The 19027-nt window shown below is 41.2% G+C and overlaps 1 protein-coding gene across 1 annotated transcript; it reads left to right on the forward strand.

Annotated features, from left to right (window-relative positions):
• Positions 1-13119: 13119 nt before the first annotated feature.
• On the forward strand, positions 13120-17963 carry LOC308040680 (alpha-1-antiproteinase 2-like; the record flags this gene model as incomplete). The annotated part of the gene is made up of 4 exons (XM_080344908.1): positions 13120-13768; positions 14899-15169; positions 16998-17145; positions 17769-17963. The coding sequence occupies 4 exons, from the start codon at positions 13120-13122 to the stop codon at positions 17961-17963; spliced, it is 1263 nt and encodes a 420-aa protein (XP_080201034.1).
• Between the last annotated feature and the right edge of the window lie 1064 nt (positions 17964-19027).

Genomic DNA, 19027 nt, shown 5'->3' on the forward strand with positions numbered 1-19027 from the left:
ACTCTTGTTGAATGCTATTGATCATCAAGTTTACCTCCCTCCCAGAGAAGTTTCTCTTTTTTATTTACCACTTATGTAGTGGGAAAAGTCATGCACCATGGGGAAATGCAATAGATACTAATATTCAGTCATCAATCATATACCACAGTATATTTTAAGCTTGAAGTTGAGGGTAGGGAACTAATAACTTTCACTGCACAGGATTTCTATAGCAGATGGGTGATTATGTAGCGTGTGTAAGCTGATATTGACTTAAGCATGTAATAAATACAAGGAAGTGAAATTAAACTTATGCCAAAGTCCTCACTCGGTTACCCTAATTATGCGTACAAGTGCCAGATATTGCCACCAGTCTCCTCATCCATATAGACAGCAATTTTAGTGCCTGTGAATAAAGACTTTGGATACATTCATGCAAAGTATTCTATAATATTTTGAACAATATAGTAACCTAAATGTTTTAATCTTTATTGTAGGTTTCTTTTTCTGAGCACCGGTAAATATTTCTGTAGCCCAAGACTGTCCAATTGGCATGAGTTGATGGACCAGCTCAGGAAAATTAATGGGACCAAAGTATTCATCAAAGCAGCCCATGCTTGTTGGGAATTACTGGGAAGTGAAACTCTGCTATTCCCAACAGGTGATTAATGCCTGGACATACCTCTGGGTACAGTCCACACATACTTTAGGAGGGGTCTGCTTACCTACAAGACATTTAATCAGTCGAGATCCAGACAATTCCTTCTTGTTTTGATGAAAAATAAGTTAATCATCATTCCTAGCTAAGAACTAGCTCCAGGGACGACTGCGACGTCTCTGTGCCTGTGTGGTGTGAGCATCAGCACCATCTCCCACCCCTAAACTCAGCTCAACAAGGCAACTCCTGCTCTGTTGTGCCCATACAATCCACAGCACCATCTCATAGGTTGCTTGGATTAGACCAAGGTCAGACAGTTGTCTGACAGAACGAGATTTATTTTATTTTGCTTATTTTCTGGTTAAAGACGAGAGCGAATCACTATGTCTAAATTATCCAGCTGTTGGGACAGTAATGCACAGGACAGGTCTGCCAGTCTGCTTGGACCTCCTGACAGTGAATGGTTTTTCCACTATTTTTACATATCAGTACTGGGAGATGTTTTCCTGTGCCAAGAGTGTAAGAACAGTCCTGCTTGCTCAGTGAAAAATGTCCATGATTTGCTTGCTCAGGGAACAATGCTCTCACAAACAGCTCTTATCTACAAATACTTCTTCATAAACCCATGTCTCACATTCAAAAAGTCAGAATTACTTCTCATTATTTCACTGCAAGCTGTTCCTAAGGCTGTGCTCCACATTGGAGAGATGACGATTGCATCACATTCAGTCAGGAGCAGGATCAGTTCTCCCTTTGGTACAGATCACCATCCTCTGCCTCTCTCTGTTGACAGGCCAACCAGCCACTGTCTTGATCTGGAAAGTACAGGAAATCCTTCAGAAAACTCTAAACCTGGCAATTCAACACATACTATTTACCTTTGATTCATTGATTACAGTGGGTCAGTAAAGTATGTTCACATTAACAACAGAAGGTGGCTATTAAGGTGTATTTCCATGGTGGGTAATGTGTTACTAATTAAAACCCTTCAGCTGGAGTGGTTAACACAGCCACCATTGATTATAACAAGTTCTACTTAAACAGATACATTTTTGTCTTTACACTTGTTTGTAATTCCTACTCAAGCAGTAGTCTGGGGAAGTGGGGAGAAAAAGTGTGTATGTGGGGGTCAGCCTCACACACATCTCCCTCCATTTACAGGTTTCCCCAGCCCCCCACCCCAGTTACAGACACCTCGTAGCCCCTCTGAGCTCCTCAGTGTCTTCCCAGACCACGCCAAGGAGCAGAGGAGACCATGTGCTTCTAAGTGAAAACAAGCAAATATTAAAAAAAAGAAAAGAGCAATAAATTGTTAGAGCATTGGAAAAGGATAAAAAGTATCTTTCTTTAAAAAAAAAAAAAATACAAAAGTAATTAGGGAATTATAGGTGACTCAGCCCAACTCTAGTTCTTGGAAAAATGCTGAAAATATTAGTAGAGCATCTAGAAAATAACAAGATGATAAGTAGCAAGAAAAAAAAAAAAGATGACAAAATGAAAGTAGTTTTGTCAGAAATAAACCACATCAGATCAACCTAATCCCCTCCAACAGCAGAGTAACAAGCCTTGTCATTAGGAAACAGTAAAGTACAGCTTAGCCAAGCAATAGCTAGGTTATACTTAGGTTTAGTAAGGCATTATTGTCTTACATAACATATTCTTATATAAGGTACAGGAATATGCACTACAAAATTGGTGCAAGACTGGAACAGATTTTCAGATACTTTAGTGATCTGGCATTAAGGAGAAATTGGGCTTTCCTGAGGCTGTGCTCTGAAGGGCATGTCAATATTTTTGGTTATCACTGGTATAGAGACACCAGGTGTAACAGAAGGAGGAGGCAGAGTGCAGCCCAGGGGCTGCAGGATGCAGCAGCTGGGTACAGGAACAGTTTTGCCTCTGGAGAAATGTTAACATTAAATCAATGTCAGCTCAGCAGGACTCCAGCAGTTCCACCTGTGGTCAAAAAGCCCAGGACAGCCACATTCATCCTGACATTTCCTAACTGCAGGAGTTTCCAGCTAATGTGTCCCACCAAGGTGCCTGACATATGACAGCCCATGCAGGAGTTCAGGATCCTATCACCTGCAGTACCCGTACTACCTGTTTATGAGGTGTCTAAGTACATGATCATCATTACAGATGATGGATAGAATAAAAATATATTTTTATATATATATATATATATATATATAAAGATTCCGTGGGAAGAGAAGGCAATGCAAATGCTGAAGCAGTCAGCCTAACACTCAGGTGGTGGTAGACTTATGGGGTTGAAAATCAGGCTAAAGAATCTGCTAGTTTTTTGTCTGTTGGGTATTTCTGTAAAAGGCCAGTCTACAACTTCCTAGCCATTTCAGAGAGATCTAAAGGCACCTTGGCAGAGATGATGTGCTTTTTAAGGAGGGATTTGAAAGAAGAAAGTGTTTCCACAGGGCACATGCAGAAGTTGGCACCCTGCTGGGCAGCTTGCAGGATTTAAATCTCTTATGGATCATCTGTCTCACATGGCAAGAGGTGTGCAGACATTTTAAACCTGCAGAAACCTAGGGCGTTTCTCTGGTGAAAGAAGCAAATGTTCTCAAAATAAAGATCTAACGTTGAGTATGTTCAGACCACATAATTTTAGAGCATAGAAGCAACAAGTTCACTGATTCTTCCTCTTCCCAACAGTTCTCCAGAGATAACAATTGCAAACAGGCACAGAGAGGTATGAAATTTGCCCAGATAAAAGCCAGAAAGTTGTCGACATTTGTTCACAGATCCACTCACATATATTGTTTATTCATGGCACAAGAAAGCAGAACATAAGTCTACTGAGATAATAAAAAAATGTACAAAACAAATTAGCATGCATTTGAACATTTTCCAGACTATGTTCTTCTGTACAAAAGTATTTTGTCAATAATCAGAGACAGCTCTCCCCACTGTAACTGCATGAGTTCATCTTTGGAGATGCTTTCTCTTGTCCTGAGGCTAGACAGCGAAGAATCAGACCTGTTGAGACATTCACAGTCATACTTCCTGCATCTCTACAGAAGCAAATGTAGTTAAATCTCAATTGCTTAAATGCCTCACTAAGGACACATCTGAAAAATTATCATCTTAATAGAGATATGTCAAGGAAAATGGCAATATCAAGTGTTTCTCTGGCAGCAACTTCTACTTTTGAAACAGCCCATTCAGATTTGTCTGTTCCAAGTTTTACCATTTTCTTTTTCCCCTCCACAAAGGCTTTTAAAAAGAACGTCATTTGCAGGTCTTAATTACAGGCAGATCTAGAGAAATCAAGGCAGCTACATGGATCGCTATCAACATCACGAGTGCTGGAAACTTTCAAAGTCGCAAGGAGAAAAGTGCAGTCCCTTGCTGCAAGCCTGGGCCCCATGGCATCCTGGAGCGGTGCGCGGCGCCTGCGATGTCTGTGCGGTGCCAGCAGCACGGCAGATGGGCCACCAGATTTGTTTGTTCCCATGTGTGTATTGTGTGCTGTGCTCTGGCAGAGCCCGTGCCTGAGCAGCCAGGAGGAAGGCTGTCTTTTCACCTTGTGCTCTCCCTGCTGGGGCATGCCAGAGGACAAGGGAAATGACACCTTCCTAGGAGACTGAGTGTTCCAGGGAAAAGCCGCTGGAGTCATGCGGTCAGAAGCAGGAGGAGGTTCCTCTGCACAGTGAGATGCAAACCTGCAGTGTGAATGGAGACAGGGTCTCCTGCGAGCACAGTTTCATAATCATTTTTATGAGAAAATTAGAACAATTTAGGTTGGAAGGCACCTCTGGAGGTCATCCAATCCCACCACCTGCTCACAGCAGCACCAAACTGGACTTTAGCTCAGGCTGCCCAGGGCCATGTCCAGCCAGGTTTTTGATGCTTCCAAGGACAGCAATTTCACAGCCTTACACAGTGACCTGCCCTTGTGTTTCACCTCCCTGTGAACATTCTTTATACCTCATTTGCATTTACCTTGTTGCAGCTTGTGTCACTTCCCTTGCACATCACCACGGTGCACCTTGGGCTCCATTTTCTCCCTAATGTAGCCCATTACATAGCGGAGGACAGCAGGTGTAGCCTACCCCATCACCTTCTCTTCTCCAGGCTGAACAAGCCCAGGTCTCTCAGCCTCTCTCCCAACTTGTCCTGGGCTCCAGCCCCCTGACCATCCCAGAGAGATGGCAGGAATGCAGGAACATGCGACACCTCCAGCAGTGGCATCCTGCACTTTGGTCAGGTTGAATCAACTGTGAAAACACAGCCTGAGAAGACGACAAAGCAGCCTCAAAGCCACATTTCAGAAGTGATGGAAAGTAAGAGTCTTCTTGAGACCCGTAGGGTCTCATTGCAGAAGGAAAAGAAAGAAAGCTGGAGTGAAAGCCACTGCAGTGGCTATGGGGACAGTGCTACGTCTTCAGTCCCTTAGCGGACCTGGAATTAATATCTGAGAAAGACACTCTTCCTTGGAGTAAGCCCGGACCTACTGTGTGGGACTGGCAGGGGGCAAGACCAGTGTACAGCATGAAATCAAGGAAGAAGCAACTTAAATGTGAAGATCTGCTGTACATCCACTTGGAAGAACTGGAGCAGACACTTGGCAGAGCTGTACCTGATCTGTATTGGCGCTGTGGGTAGCTTGTTCCAGCAGGTCACTGCTGATCTGTTTGTGTAACCACGAGTGCATTTTCCCTTGAGACACAGTGGGAAACAGAGCTCCACAAATTAAACACAGCCTGGCAGCAGAGAGAAAGATACAGCCTTCACCATGCTGACATTTAATCTCAGTGCCATGGTAGAAAGGACTCGTGCTCTCTGTAGTCCAGAGGGCACCATCAGAACAACAACAACCCGTCGTGTTTTAAAATGTTTTTCAGGGTAATTAGTTAAATATTTTAAAAAGATGAAAGTGTTTCTCTGCCAGAGAACACAGCATACAGTTCTTCTAATTTAAATAATTAATTCTTTTTGGACTATAGCCAGTCTGTTTCCAAGGGAATTCATGCTGGATGACTTTTGTTAATGTTGCCAATTTACTGAAAACAAAATAGTATTATTAAGATCTTGTAATAATCATAATAATTTAAAAACCCCCAAAGCAAATTTGAGTTCAAAGTAGTAAGACACCTAATGTTCCAGACCAAGAGAAGCAAATGGGAGGATTCCTAACAGCATTGTTGTTAACAAGCTGTCTTTCAAAATATCAGAAGTGCCTACATAAGCCTGCTGCCTGCAAGCTAATATGCAACATATTCTGCTATCAAATATTGAAAGAGTCTCTGCAAATTTCAGGATAATTTACATGTTTGGATGAAAGATTTGTATTTATGAGGGGAAAAAAATGGGTATCACATTGCATATGGTATTGGAGATTGATATGGATTAGATTTTATTTCATTCATTGTTCCTCTTGCACTCCTATAGAGACATCAGCAGGAAAAGAGCACTTTCAGTTACAAGACTGAACTGCTTTTAAACAAAGCCATGTTAAGTCAATTGGTTTGGGTTTTTTTTTCTTCACTTTTCTCAGTAACTTTACTCATAGGTGCACTTTTTTTTTCTTTAATCATGTTCTGGTTTGTCTCTTGGTGCACATGTTACTCATCTTTCTGCACAAGTTCTAGGTAAGGCTCTGTGACTTCAGAGGCTGTTTTCATTCATTACATTGAAGAGAAACAGGCTGCACGTGCCCAGCTCCTGTTTTACCAGCTGGCAAACAATTCGAACACGTGTTCTAGCAGCCTGAATCAAAACACACTGAACTGCTCTACTTACCTTTGTGTGGGTGAAAGGCACCCACAGAGGAGAAAGAGAGAAGTCAGGAAAGAAAGGATTTGCAGCAGGTCTGACAGCCCTGTGTACGTTCAAACCTCCATGCTGCACCTACTGGTAATTTCACACGCCCAAGGATACATGCTGGAAAAGAGGGGAAAACAAATGCTTCCATTTGCTCCTAAACCATGAGGAATGTCCCAGAGGAAAAACCCACCAAAACAGCTATCCTGTAATTTTAAAGCTTTTCTTTCTAAAATATTCTTCCCTTAAAGTAAACTGCAAGTCATTTTCACTACAAGAGAGATATTTTAGTGCTTGAGGGTGTCCAAAGAAGAGCAACGAATCTGGTAAAGTGTCTGGAGCACAAGTCTTATAAGAGTGGCTGAGGGAACTGAGGTTTTTTTAGTCTGGAGAAAAGGAGATTCAGGGGAGACATGATTGCTGTCTACAACTACCTGAAAGAAGGTTGTAGCATGGAGGGCGTCAGTCACTTTTCCCATGTCACAAGCAATAGGACAAGAGCAAACGGCCTCAAGTTGCACCAGGGGAGGTTTAAATTGGCTATTAAGAAAAAACTTCTCCACAGAAAGGGCTGTCAGGCATTGGAACAGGCTGCCTGGGGAAGTGGTTGAGTCACCCTCCCTGGAGGTAGTTAATAGATGTGTAGATATGGCACTTAGGGACATGGTTTAGAGGCAGACTTATGAGGCTTATGATTGGACTCAATGATCTCAAAGGTCTTCTCCAATCTAAATGATACTATGATTCTATGAAGTATAGCACCTTTTCTTCTGCAATCCCCTGCCTCCCAAGGGAATGCTCTTACTAGGTGGAAGGTGTTCACCTGGGCACTGACCTGAGAGCTTTTTCCTGTCCTTCAGCTATATTCACTGGCACAGCCTGTGGTTGCCCCTCCACAGGTGCTGCAGGATTAGAGCCTCCTGCATGGTTTTTGGCTTTAAGAGAAGATCATATGAAACACAAGTGGCCCCACCACATGGGTCCATTTCTGTGTGAAAGCATGCTCTGGTGTACCAGCCTGACACTTCTCTGCCTTCATTTGGCAGTGCCTGCACCTTGTGCCAGCCCACACTCCAAGAATACAAGGCAACAGTTTGTCTTTCAGCCTGTTGCTGGATGACCTGGTGACACCAATCCAACTGGGGTGTGCTGGATGCTGTGGGTTCTTGAGTGCCCACCTCTGCCATCATGTCAACCTAGCCACTATAAAGATCAGTACTACTGCTTCAATTTTAAGTTTACTAGTGATGTTCCCAGAAATTGGCTCTTATTAATGGCAATGTAGATAATTAAGAAATACTGGATCGTTAAAAAAATATGCCAAATAAAAGCCATTAAAAGTCAGGTATGGAAGCAGCAAATGCTAAGATGAGATCTGGCTGCAACATGCATCCAGCTCTCTTTTCCTTAGGCTCTTATCAAGTATTATAAATCTGTTTAATTTTACTCCTTTCAGTACTTCTACTCTATGAATTCATGAAGTTTACATAAGTTAATGATGCATATGAAGTATTTGCTGAATTCCCAGCAGGAGGATCTACAGAAATGCAAGAGGACTCTTAGAACTGTTGTAAGCAATGGCAGGGTTCTGCCATGCATATACAGCAAAAATCAGGTGCCTTCCCCAAAAAATTGTCTTAACTGTTTACTCTGCACCATTCCTAAAGTAATAACACTTCTCTGCCCTGGTTAATGTTTTCTAGCAGACGCTTTGCTTTCATAATGCTATTTAACAGTATAAATAAGAGGGGGAGCTGCAGGGTAGTCCTAGTGAAGACAGCAGGATCTTTGGAAGCTGCTGTAAGTAGCGATTTTTTGTTTCTTATAAAGACTTCAAAAATCTATCCTCTTGTTGCATGCAATTGATTTTAAGTCTTTCCTAGGGTTGTATCTCATATTGAAATCTGTCTTAGCAATTGTTCCAGTGATAAAGAGGCTTTTACTGGGTCAGCTGAATATAAAGAACATAGGCATAACAATTTAGGCATGGACTTGCCTGCACGTTATCAGGTGGCTGACAGGAGGAGTAAGACTCTAAAAGCCAAGTAGGGTGTCTGGTTGTTGGTCTCTGGGGGCAGCAAATCCCAAGTGGGTTTTTCCCAGGTGTTCCTCCTACTACAGGAAATAGACTCTGCTCCGTTAAAAACCTGGTGATGGATGCTTAGAGCTTCATTTTAATGCACTGGTGATTCTTTTCAAGTAATTCTGCTGATTTTTATATTCAAGGTATACAAGAAATACCTTTGCTTAGGGAATAGGCTGTCTAAGGTCTGCTTCCCTTTTAGATGAGGCATCTTACTATTGCTGTAATTATCAGATTACAGAATCATTGAGAAGGAAGGAGAGTTCAGGGGAGTTAAGATCACAGTGACACCAACATGTTCATGGAGCCAGAGACTGAGCAGTGGTCAGGTACACAGTGGAAAGTAGGAACAGGGAACTTGGTCTGATCTGTTCTTGGCACTACTGCTGCTTTGCAGAGAGAAGAAAATCTCCTCTGTCCTGGTGGAGTTCCCTAATCACTGCACTGGTTCTTTTTCATCTTCTTTTTTATCCTCTGGCCTCAGTGGTGCTCAGTGTGTGGCCTCAGTGTGTGCAGTAACTCAGGTTCAACAACAAATACTGATGGTGCTCTGGTAGAAGAGTGAGAGCTCATGTTCACCTGTTTCCAGGTAAAAAAGGAGGCCTAGAAGTGGGTGATGCCACTCTTGGAGGGTGCACTCCCTGCCTGAGCTCTCCAGTGCTAAGCTGTTTCATGGAAGATAAGATGGCCCTGGGAACAGCTCTGTGAACAGTCACATTCATTTCTAAAGGATAGTGTAAACTGGGCTTCTGTGTTTAGTTTGCAAAAGGTATTATTTTTAGTGAATACAGTGGTTGGATTCTCTGCAGAATCTAATGCCCATGGCTTGTGGTTGCAATCTTCTCAGGAGCCTCAGGCATAGAGACATCAAAACTGTAAATCATAAGAGAAGTAAATGTCTATCTGATCAGTCAGGAAAAGCCCCTGAGCATGTCCAGGCACATACAATGAAGTACATGGAGAGCTTTCAGGCCAGCCAGGAAAGCACATGTGAGTCTGTGGTGCTCCTCTGAGTAGGTGGTCCAGGACACTAGGATTCTGAGGTTGTTTTCTCACACACAGATGTGACTAGACAAGTCTTTCTTCCATGATTTTCTTGTGTGCTTGGGTGATTTTTTTTATGTGGCCCTGAGTAGCTGAAATTAGTTCAGCAGACACCAGTGATGGTAGTGAGGCCATGTTTTGACACACCTGGTGCCTGCATAGTGCAGCTTTTAGGAAACAGATTTCTCAGATTTCCTCATTTAGAAACAATCAGGAGGGAAGCAGCACCATCTGGTGAGCAAACAGCTTTTCTATCTCATGCCTGCATATGCTTTTGATCACTGCAGATTTTCATGTTGTCTAAAATGAAGCTATTGGTGAGACTCCTTATGGGAGTAGCATGGGATGAATATTAATCTCCTGGATTATTACATGGCAGAATATTGTCTTTAGAATTGTCTGTCCAAATCACAGAGATAAAAATCAGCCCTAAAGTGGACAAATTAGATATGTCCACAAAGAAGCAAGTTCTGGCAGTGAGAAAACTTAGTCCAGCTCACCTCCAGATATTCTGGTAGATTTATTCTAAGGTAACTTCAGCTAATCCCAGTTTTCTCCATTTTCTTTCTAGGATATACTACCCAAAATAAGTACTGCCATTCTCGGTTGCATGGTAGGGAAGAATGTGTGATTGGGAAGAGGTAATATATTCAACAAATGTTATCACCAAATCTATTACAAATAAATTGCTTAAAGGAACACTGTTCTCCAGGTGTTGGCATGCTCTTGTGCCATAGTCTGGTTTGATTGAAAGCTCTTAGTGGAAGCAATCTTTTATTGAATATCTCAAACATATTATCACTGTGTAACATAGCCAAAGAGAAGAAAAGAGGCAGAAAGGTAAATGGGTTTCCTTCCAGGCTGTTCAACAAGTCAATGTAGATTTGGAATTAAAACTGAAGAGCTTTTTACTTCTACTTCATGTTTATGGACAAACTGTTTTTCTGGAAATTATATGAGTCAAGGTCTTAAGATAGAAAACTTCCTGCAAGATTAGTTCCATCAAATAGCAGGGCTAATTCCCTAAGAACTTTTTAGCACAGGTTCTCAGCTCTTTGCTTTTAAATAAATTGTTAGCAAGTATTCTTGGTAGGAAAATCCCTCAGTCATTTAGACTATATGAGAATCTGCATCTTCTGCTTCATACTGAAAGGGTCTCTGTTGTCAGTTTATCACTGACCGATCACTTGCTAACCTAGAAGCCATAATAATATCAAATAGAATAGTAAATACGAAATAAGAAAGTAAGAATTACCATATTTTAAAGGCTTACAGAATGCAGATTCTATCATAAAAGTATCTTTCAATTTCAGAATAATAGAGTAGGCTTCTTTTATCTTCAAGATTTAAACAGCAAAAGAGACCTCTACAAACTGCAGCTTCTGAGTCTTTTATAATCTTATGATTTTTAAAATCAACCATTATCAAGATTTTTGTGAGGGCTGACTCATGAGTCCTGGCTGTTTGTGATTGGCCAGTACTGAGTAACAGATGGATGATTCATGTGCAGATTGTACTTAATTATCTGTGAATTCAGAGCTGTAATAAAATGAAATTAATTCCATGAAAGTACATAAATTAAACACAAAATGCAAACATGTCATAACTACATAGAGCAAAACTATCAGGATTGGAAAAAAAAAACAAAAACAAACCAAACTTTGGAAAACTGTAACCAATATTTTACAGAACCCTTACAGCAAAACCATGCTATGTCCATTAGCCGTAATTTTGAGGCTAGGTCAGTTAAATTCCATGTCTACTTTGCATTCCAAATAAATAGAAATTGGCAGTTCAATATGTATATAGAAAAGTCCATTTATCTACTGTGTTTTGTAATAAATATTACATGTGATAAGATCGAGAACAGGTGGTGACTTATGTTTAAAATGAAATGTTTCATTCCTTGGTATTCATGTTATTCTTAATAAATTATGACTGCAGCTGAGTAAACAGTTCACAGTTAATAATTTATCCAGAGGCAGCTTCTGAGTCGGCCTGCTGGGTATGTGGAAATAGATCAGGCTTAGCTCTGGTGCTTTTCTTTAGGAGCTGATTTCTTTTCAAAGTCTGACTAATACATTGGCTCACTGATAGCTGGTTTTAAATATTCAGAATGGGAGCTCTCATGTTGAGTTACAAGCAGCCAGATATATGGAGAAGTATCATTTCAATGTCAAAATCAGAGGAGGAGGCCAAACTGTAATTCAGAACTACTGTGCACAGTAATTGAAAATGTAGTTACCAAGAACCCTTATGGTTCTTCCATTTGTCAATAACACAGTAGGTGCTATTGCAAACAGTCCTGCTTTTTAGAAATACTTACATCAAACACACAAATGTTCGAATATTTCATTATAGCTCAAAAATGTTTTGTCATTCCTATGCAGGTCTAGCTGTAACTGGATATTCAACTACTAATACAAATTGCTCCCTTTGATGTTATGGAGAAAGCAGGACCATGAGCATAGCACTCTCTGACGACAGCCTCTCAAGTTGAATCATGTCAGTACAGAAAGGTGCAATTGGTTTAATATGCTTGCCCTTGCACAAGTTTTAGCAAACCTAGCTCATTATCTCCACAAATCCTTTGCAACTCTTTTATTGTTTCTTTGCCCTAGATTTCTCCTCAGAAATGCAGAGCACTGAGACATTCACATCCACATTTCCAAAGTCCCTTTGTAAGAGCTTACACAGTGCAGAGTATCAGCTCTGCAAAGGAATGTAGATACCACAGCCAAGTGTAACAGTTTAAGACAAATGTGTTGCCCTTTGACCAGTCCAGCATCTGATAAAAATAAGGCCTTGTTTTTTGTTAATGACATTGACCTCTGCTGTGCTGAAAATAAACTTACCCCAATGGTTTGGTTTGTCTATTAAGAGGCAATACGTTACTTCACATTCTTATTTAAAGAGTTACATCATTTTTATTCAGAAAGAAAGAGCATCTCTTCCTTAGAGACAGTTTGCTACTTTCAATTTGCTACTGAAAAACAACCACTACCATTTTTCCTCTCCTGCAGTTGGGTACCTTATCAATCTGATTAAAAGTTTATTTAAAGATCTCTTTTATGCCTCTTTGCTCAAATTCTATTTGTTGGTAGCAATTGATTGCTGCCCCCTTACATGAATTTTCTCTGTCTTCCTTTACTCATAAAACATGCAGATTTCTGTGATGTACTTTCAAGAAATTCCTAGACCATTATTGTCAAAAGCACAGTGGTAGTGCAACCCTCCAGTGATCAGCCATGGTGTGTTTTCTGACAAGCTATGCTCCCCGTTCTCTAGCCTGCTGAAGGTGTTGTGCATTCAGCTAATCCATGCTGAGTTTTGCCTTTAGAGGTATTCTGGGTGAGAATGGCAGAATGAGTTGGCAGAGACTTGCCAGGAGGCCTGGGAAAATTTTTCAAAAAAATCTGTCAAGAGCTGGAAAATATGGAAACTGAGCAAAAAAGAAAGTCATAAGATTCCTTATTCAGTGGGAATGACAGAATAACTCTTTCTACTTAATTAATTTACTTACCTTAGTAATAGTTTCTCCTTTTTCTCCATAGGATTTTAATGCAAGAAGATGAAGACTACTTTCTACATAAGTTTGCTACTGGCTGGGCTTCAAGCTCTTGCCCATGGCCAGCTCCTACCCAGCCACCGCAGTGGACATGATCCAAATGAACATAAACACCACATGCATCACAGAGGTGAAGCGGATGCTTGCCTCAAACTAGTACCAAACAATGCTGACTTTGCATTTCAATTTTTTAAAGAGGTTACACTGGAGGCACCTGATAAGAACATTTTCTTCTCTCCTGTAAGCATCTCCACTGCATTTGCAATGCTGGCCCTAGGGGCTAGATCAACCACTCAGACTCAGATCTTGGAAGGACTCACCTTCAACCTTACAGACATTCAGGAGAAAGAGATACATGAAGGCTTTCACAACCTTATTCACATGCTGAGCCATCCTGAGAACGGGGTCCGTCTCAACATGGGGAATGCCATCTTTCTAAAAGAGAAGCTGAAACCTCTACAAAAGTTTGTAGATGATGCCAAAGCTCTGTATCAGCTGGAGGCTTTTACCACAGACTTCAACAATCCCAGGGAGGCTGAGAAGCAGATCAATGCTTATATAGAGAGGAAAACACATGGGAAAATTACTAATTTGGTCAAGGACCTTGATCCACAAGCTGTAATGCTTCTGGCTAGCTTTGTTTTCTTTAAAGGTAAGTTCTCCAGGATTCCCACTCTATTCCTTCTTATCAACTGATCTAATGTCAGCTACCTCATTTGGAAATCGCACTGGGGGAAATTTCAAATGTTCTTTGTTGGACCAGAAGAACCCCTAATAGCATATTGGAGGTGGTGGGGATGTAGCAGGACCCTACTCAGCACAGGGAGGCAGCCGGTGGCCACACAGGCTTGGTTCTCTCTGTGGCAGCCTGGGGAGCTCTGCTGCAAGCTGCAGCCTCCCATGCAGCCTCAGCTCACTTTCGTAGGTTTAGCCGTAACTCAGATTGCCCCACGTTCTTCTAATTTTCAGTGAAGGTGCTGAGACACATGCATGACCTAATCCTTTTCATGCAGGGGTGGCAAACTCATTTTCACCAGGGGCCACATCAGCCTCGTGGTTGCCTTCAAAGGGCCAAATGTAATTTTAGGACTGTATAAATGTAGCTACTCCTACATTTATACAGTCCTAAAATAACACCTGTTTTAATGGCTCTCTTTAAAGGCATGCATGATTAAATGGCCTAATTTACTACATAGTCTTTTTTTTTTTTTTAACTATCAAAGTCCTTTATGTATACACACTAACATATTTATATATGGAAGAAGCTAGTAATGAACAAGACAGGACGTTTTAAGGAGCAAAGTGGAAGCACAGTGTATTTCTGGTGTGGGTTAGATGTGCTCTTAAGCCTGACACAACAGAACTCGGATATGAGATCCTACATTAATTTTATCTACAAATTGAGGCTTATGATTAAAGTAAATAGAAATGAAACACATACAGTATGTGAGTACATAGATGATGCCAAGTAAGCCCTTAAATAACAACTTACAGAAAGGCCACTTAGATCACCTAAACAGAAAATTAATGGTAGGAAAAAAGAAAATGCCTCATTAATTCATTTGCATCTGAAAAATAAAGTTAAATTGGAATCTAGTTCACTCTTTTGGCCAGGTAAAAGATTCTTGCCTTGCTGTGATACACATTTTAGAATGTTATGTTTGAAATTTTTGAATTTAACAAATGGAGGAATAGATGAATGTTATTATTGGTTATATAAAATTCAATTTATGATCAGATGGGACACGGAATACTCAGATGCATTCTCGTTCTCTGTATCAGGCAACTGGGAACAACCTTTTGAACCAGAGCACACTGAAGTAAGGGAGTTCTTTGTGGATGCTGAAACTACTGTGAAAGTCCCTATGATGTACCAGACGGGCAGATTTGACTTCTATTTTGATGAGAAGCTGTCATGCACTGTGGTACGGCTTGAGTATAATGGGAGTGCTACTGCATTTCTGGTTCTGCCAGCAAAAGGAAAAATGAAGCACTTAGAGCAAACTCTGGTCAAGGAAACCATCCAGGAGTGGTCAGACCATCTTTTCCAAAGGTAATCTTCTGACAGTCAGCTGCAGCGACACCTGGATTTATAGTCTTTTTTTCATTTTTTGGAATGCAAATACTATGAACTTGCTGATTCTGGGAACCAAGTAGGTTATTTTTGGCTTGTGCACCCTAGCTGTAAAAACCTTGCAGCTGGTTGGTATTTGACTATTTTCTTGTTGATGCCTGAGTGACTTGCCTCTCCCCCCAGCAGAGTGGAGGCCATCTTGATGGGTTCCCAGAAGTCCCAAATGGCAAACCTAGATTGGCATTTCTAAAACAGTCCATTAACTGAGTGGGAAGGTGGCAATTATAAGGCAAATCTCCTATACTGAGTTTTCAGCTAATGTGTTTTACCTCTCATATGTCATTAACACACTGTGACTCAGACAAGTCTAAACCTTAAATAAACCATAACTTAAACAGTTTGTAGTAATGCATACATACGTAATATGTCCTACACAAATATCTTCCTTGCAAGAACCATCACAGCACACAGTGGTTGTTAGAACAGGCTACTGATTAATTGTGGGTGTCCTGATTTCCTGGCATTTTGTTTTTGAAACTATAAAAAACTAATGAGGTTCTGTTAGCTCCTACCATTGACACTAACATCAGCTAACGCGTTTTACAACCTTGTTTGTCTAAGAGGGAAGAGATCTTAGCATTAGCAGATGAGTAATACCAAGTTAATATGTGCCTAATTTGCCAAGCTCTGCCCTGATTCACAACTAATAAGTCCATGCAGTTCACACCCATGATTCTTGGTGCATCATTATAGAAATGCCAGCACAGTCAATAAAAACATAATGGGTAGCAAATTGGATAGGAGATAATTATGTGATACCTCAAATATGAAAAAATAAAAATGTATAATTCTCAGCTGCAAAATCAGGAAAATCTTTATCTAAATGAATTCTTTGTGCAAGTTTCTTCAAGATGAGCATAGGAATAAGTGCTTCATGGGAGAGGCTGTGAGAACCACATGGCAATTTCAGTTCTACTATTATGTTGATGCCAGTGCTAATATACTTGTTCCCATCATCTTTTAGCACACTGGGCAGTATCACATAAAGGTACCAGCAGTGGGGTTTGGATCCTGTCCATTTTGCTGTTTAATCGAAGCTATCTATTGCTGACATAGCAAAAGACTTGAGCTACCTAAAGGGTAATCACTGCAGTGGGTGACTCGGAGGCTCCAAGGATCCCTAGGCAGTGCATGAACATAAATCCAGTAGAACTCATAGTAAGCAGGAGCTGACCACAAAGGCAAACTCAATCATGAGCAGCCCATGGGAGGAAGAAAATTAGAGGACACGGTGTCCAAAGGTGCAGGCAGCCAGGCATAGACCTTCCCTGGAGCCATGCCAAATGCCACAGCTATGCGAAGAACACCCTTTTGCTTTGAAATGCTGGGGTTTGCCACAGTTCTCCCCTAGCAGACTCTGTCTGTGCCCCATTTCAGGTCTCTACCTTCTTGAGGGACATGGACTGTCACCTCCACACTTCATCTTCTCTGGCTGTAAAGAGGGGCTCTCATTACTGTCCTCCTTTGTGGATTGCTCTCAGGTTTGCTGAAGCAAAACGCCAGCTAGATATTTCCATTATTTTTATCATTATTATGAATTATAGTGCCTGTATCACTACCTATGATTCTATGATTCTGTGATCACTGTGAGAAGCTCCAGGAATTGTTTTAGTGCTCTTTGTACAGTCAGGGCTGGTCCAGCTCCCTGGGGTTTGACAGTCACGAGAAGTACATGGCTTTCTCACCATTATTCATCTTGATGACAGATCTTTCTCAGCAACTTCTGTGTTTTTCTTCTACCTAACAGCCTGATGAGGCTCTACTTCCCCAAATTTTCTATTTCTGGGAGCTATGAAATAACGAATACCCTTAGCAAGATGGGAATTGTGGATGTGTTCACCGACCAGGCAGATCTCTCAGGTATCACTGGTGCCCCGGAGCTGAAGGTTTCTAAAGTAAGTCTGTGGCTGTCAGCCTTTTCCTTTCTTTCAAGAACATGCACAAAAACCACTCTGTGGTAGCACCCTGAAACTCCAGCTAAGTACAGCTCTCAGCTTCCTACTTTGCCTGTAGCTGGGCTCACCCTGGCCTCAGCCTGCGAGCTTACAAGAGTTTGGCTCTCAGTGACAGTGGAGATCAGACTAGTTTGCTGCACATCTGTTTCTTTGAAGACTGTATTGGCCAAGATCTCTTGGGAGGTATCTGGAACATGAGAGGAACATCAACCCCTAGCTCCTCAAAGGGAGCCGCTAATGGTCCTGAGCACACCACAGCCTGTTTCGGGGGTGCAGACAAGCTCTTATGAGTGGAGCCTCCATCCCTCATCCAGTCTTGGGGATAGGGGAAAACTAGTCTGGGACTTTTTTTTCCTTTTTTTAAGGAGATTTCTGTGGCTCTGTCCAGGTCCTCATTTAAAGCAGCCATGATTACAACACAGCTCACATCTCTGCTGCCATACTCACTTCTCAGCAAGAAGATCCTCCAAAGCAAGGCTGCTTTAAAAGGGATCTGATTAATCTCTCAGCTGGCTATTGTCTGCCCATAATGACTGTCTGTTTGTTTTGCTTTTTTTTTCTAGGTTGTTCATAAGGCTGCTCTGGATGTTGACGAGACAGGTACTGAGGCAGCAGCAGCAACTGCTGCTGAAATAGTGACAATGTCTCTTCCTCCCACCATTGAATTCAACCGTCCCTTCCTCATGCTGATTTTTGACAGAGATACAAACAGTACACTCTTTATAGGAAAAATAGTTAACCCAGCAGTTACTAGCTGAAGTGACATGAATTCTGCTTGCTGTTACTGATTAAAGAAGATGCAAAAATGCATGACATGATTTATTTCCATTTGTACCAGCTTAGTATATGGTTCCTTTTTAGCAAGAGTTTTCATTCTACGTTATTATAAAATATTATTGGTATTGACCATGACACTTGTATAAGAGGAAGCAAGAAAAAAGTTTGAAATTCAGCTAGCAAAGAATGCCTTTTTACTTGACTGAAAGACCTAAGATTTGCCAGCATTCAGAGAGAGATATTTGTATTACAATGGAAGACTCTGGCTTAATAGGTGGTTGTCAGCCAGAATAGCAGATAAAATTATTAACACTCTTGAAAACAAAGCAGAAGTTGTTCTAATTTACCATAAGTAAGTGAACAAGAGATAGAGTTGGATCAACAAAGCAGGGTCAGAGGAGACTGAAGCTTCTAATGGAGACCGTACTGGCAATGTGAAAAGCTGTCTTCAAGAGAGGAAGAAATCTCCTTTCTCCACCAGAAACATTACATCATTTTTAACATTAATCTAGCAGCAAATCTTCCTGAATTTCTTGCAGCTCAAAACAGAGCAGGAAGAGCAAATCTGTTCTTACACCTGAACACTTTGAACAACATATTGCCAATACAACAGACTTAGCCCATGCAAGTAGCTGACTCCTCACACATGTATCCATTGGTGGTCAGAAAGAGCATGTAGATGGATGGGCAAGTGAGGTATTTGGATGGCAACTACATATTCATACTGTCAGCCTAGATTTGTGGAAAATGTACAATGAGGGTCTAGAAAATTATAGATATTTCAAGTGCTGTCCTTTTACAACTGACAAAGTAGATACACCCAATAATCATATTGCCTGACTCAGGTGTGGCAGGCCTGGTGGCAGGCACCCAGGTAGGACACAGGACAGTTTGAGGGCTAGCTGATAACTGATTTCAACAGATCTGTCTTGGCAACATGTACCAGAAAGAGCACAGTTATCCCATTCTTCCCTACAGTTGTGTATTTTGGAAGGAGTTGAAATGGTGTCATGGCATCAGAAATCACATTGGGAGCAGTCAAATG

Source organism: Nesoenas mayeri, assembly GCF_963082525.1.
Source record: "Nesoenas mayeri genome assembly, chromosome: 5".
NCBI lineage: Eukaryota > Metazoa > Chordata > Aves > Columbiformes > Columbidae > Nesoenas > Nesoenas mayeri.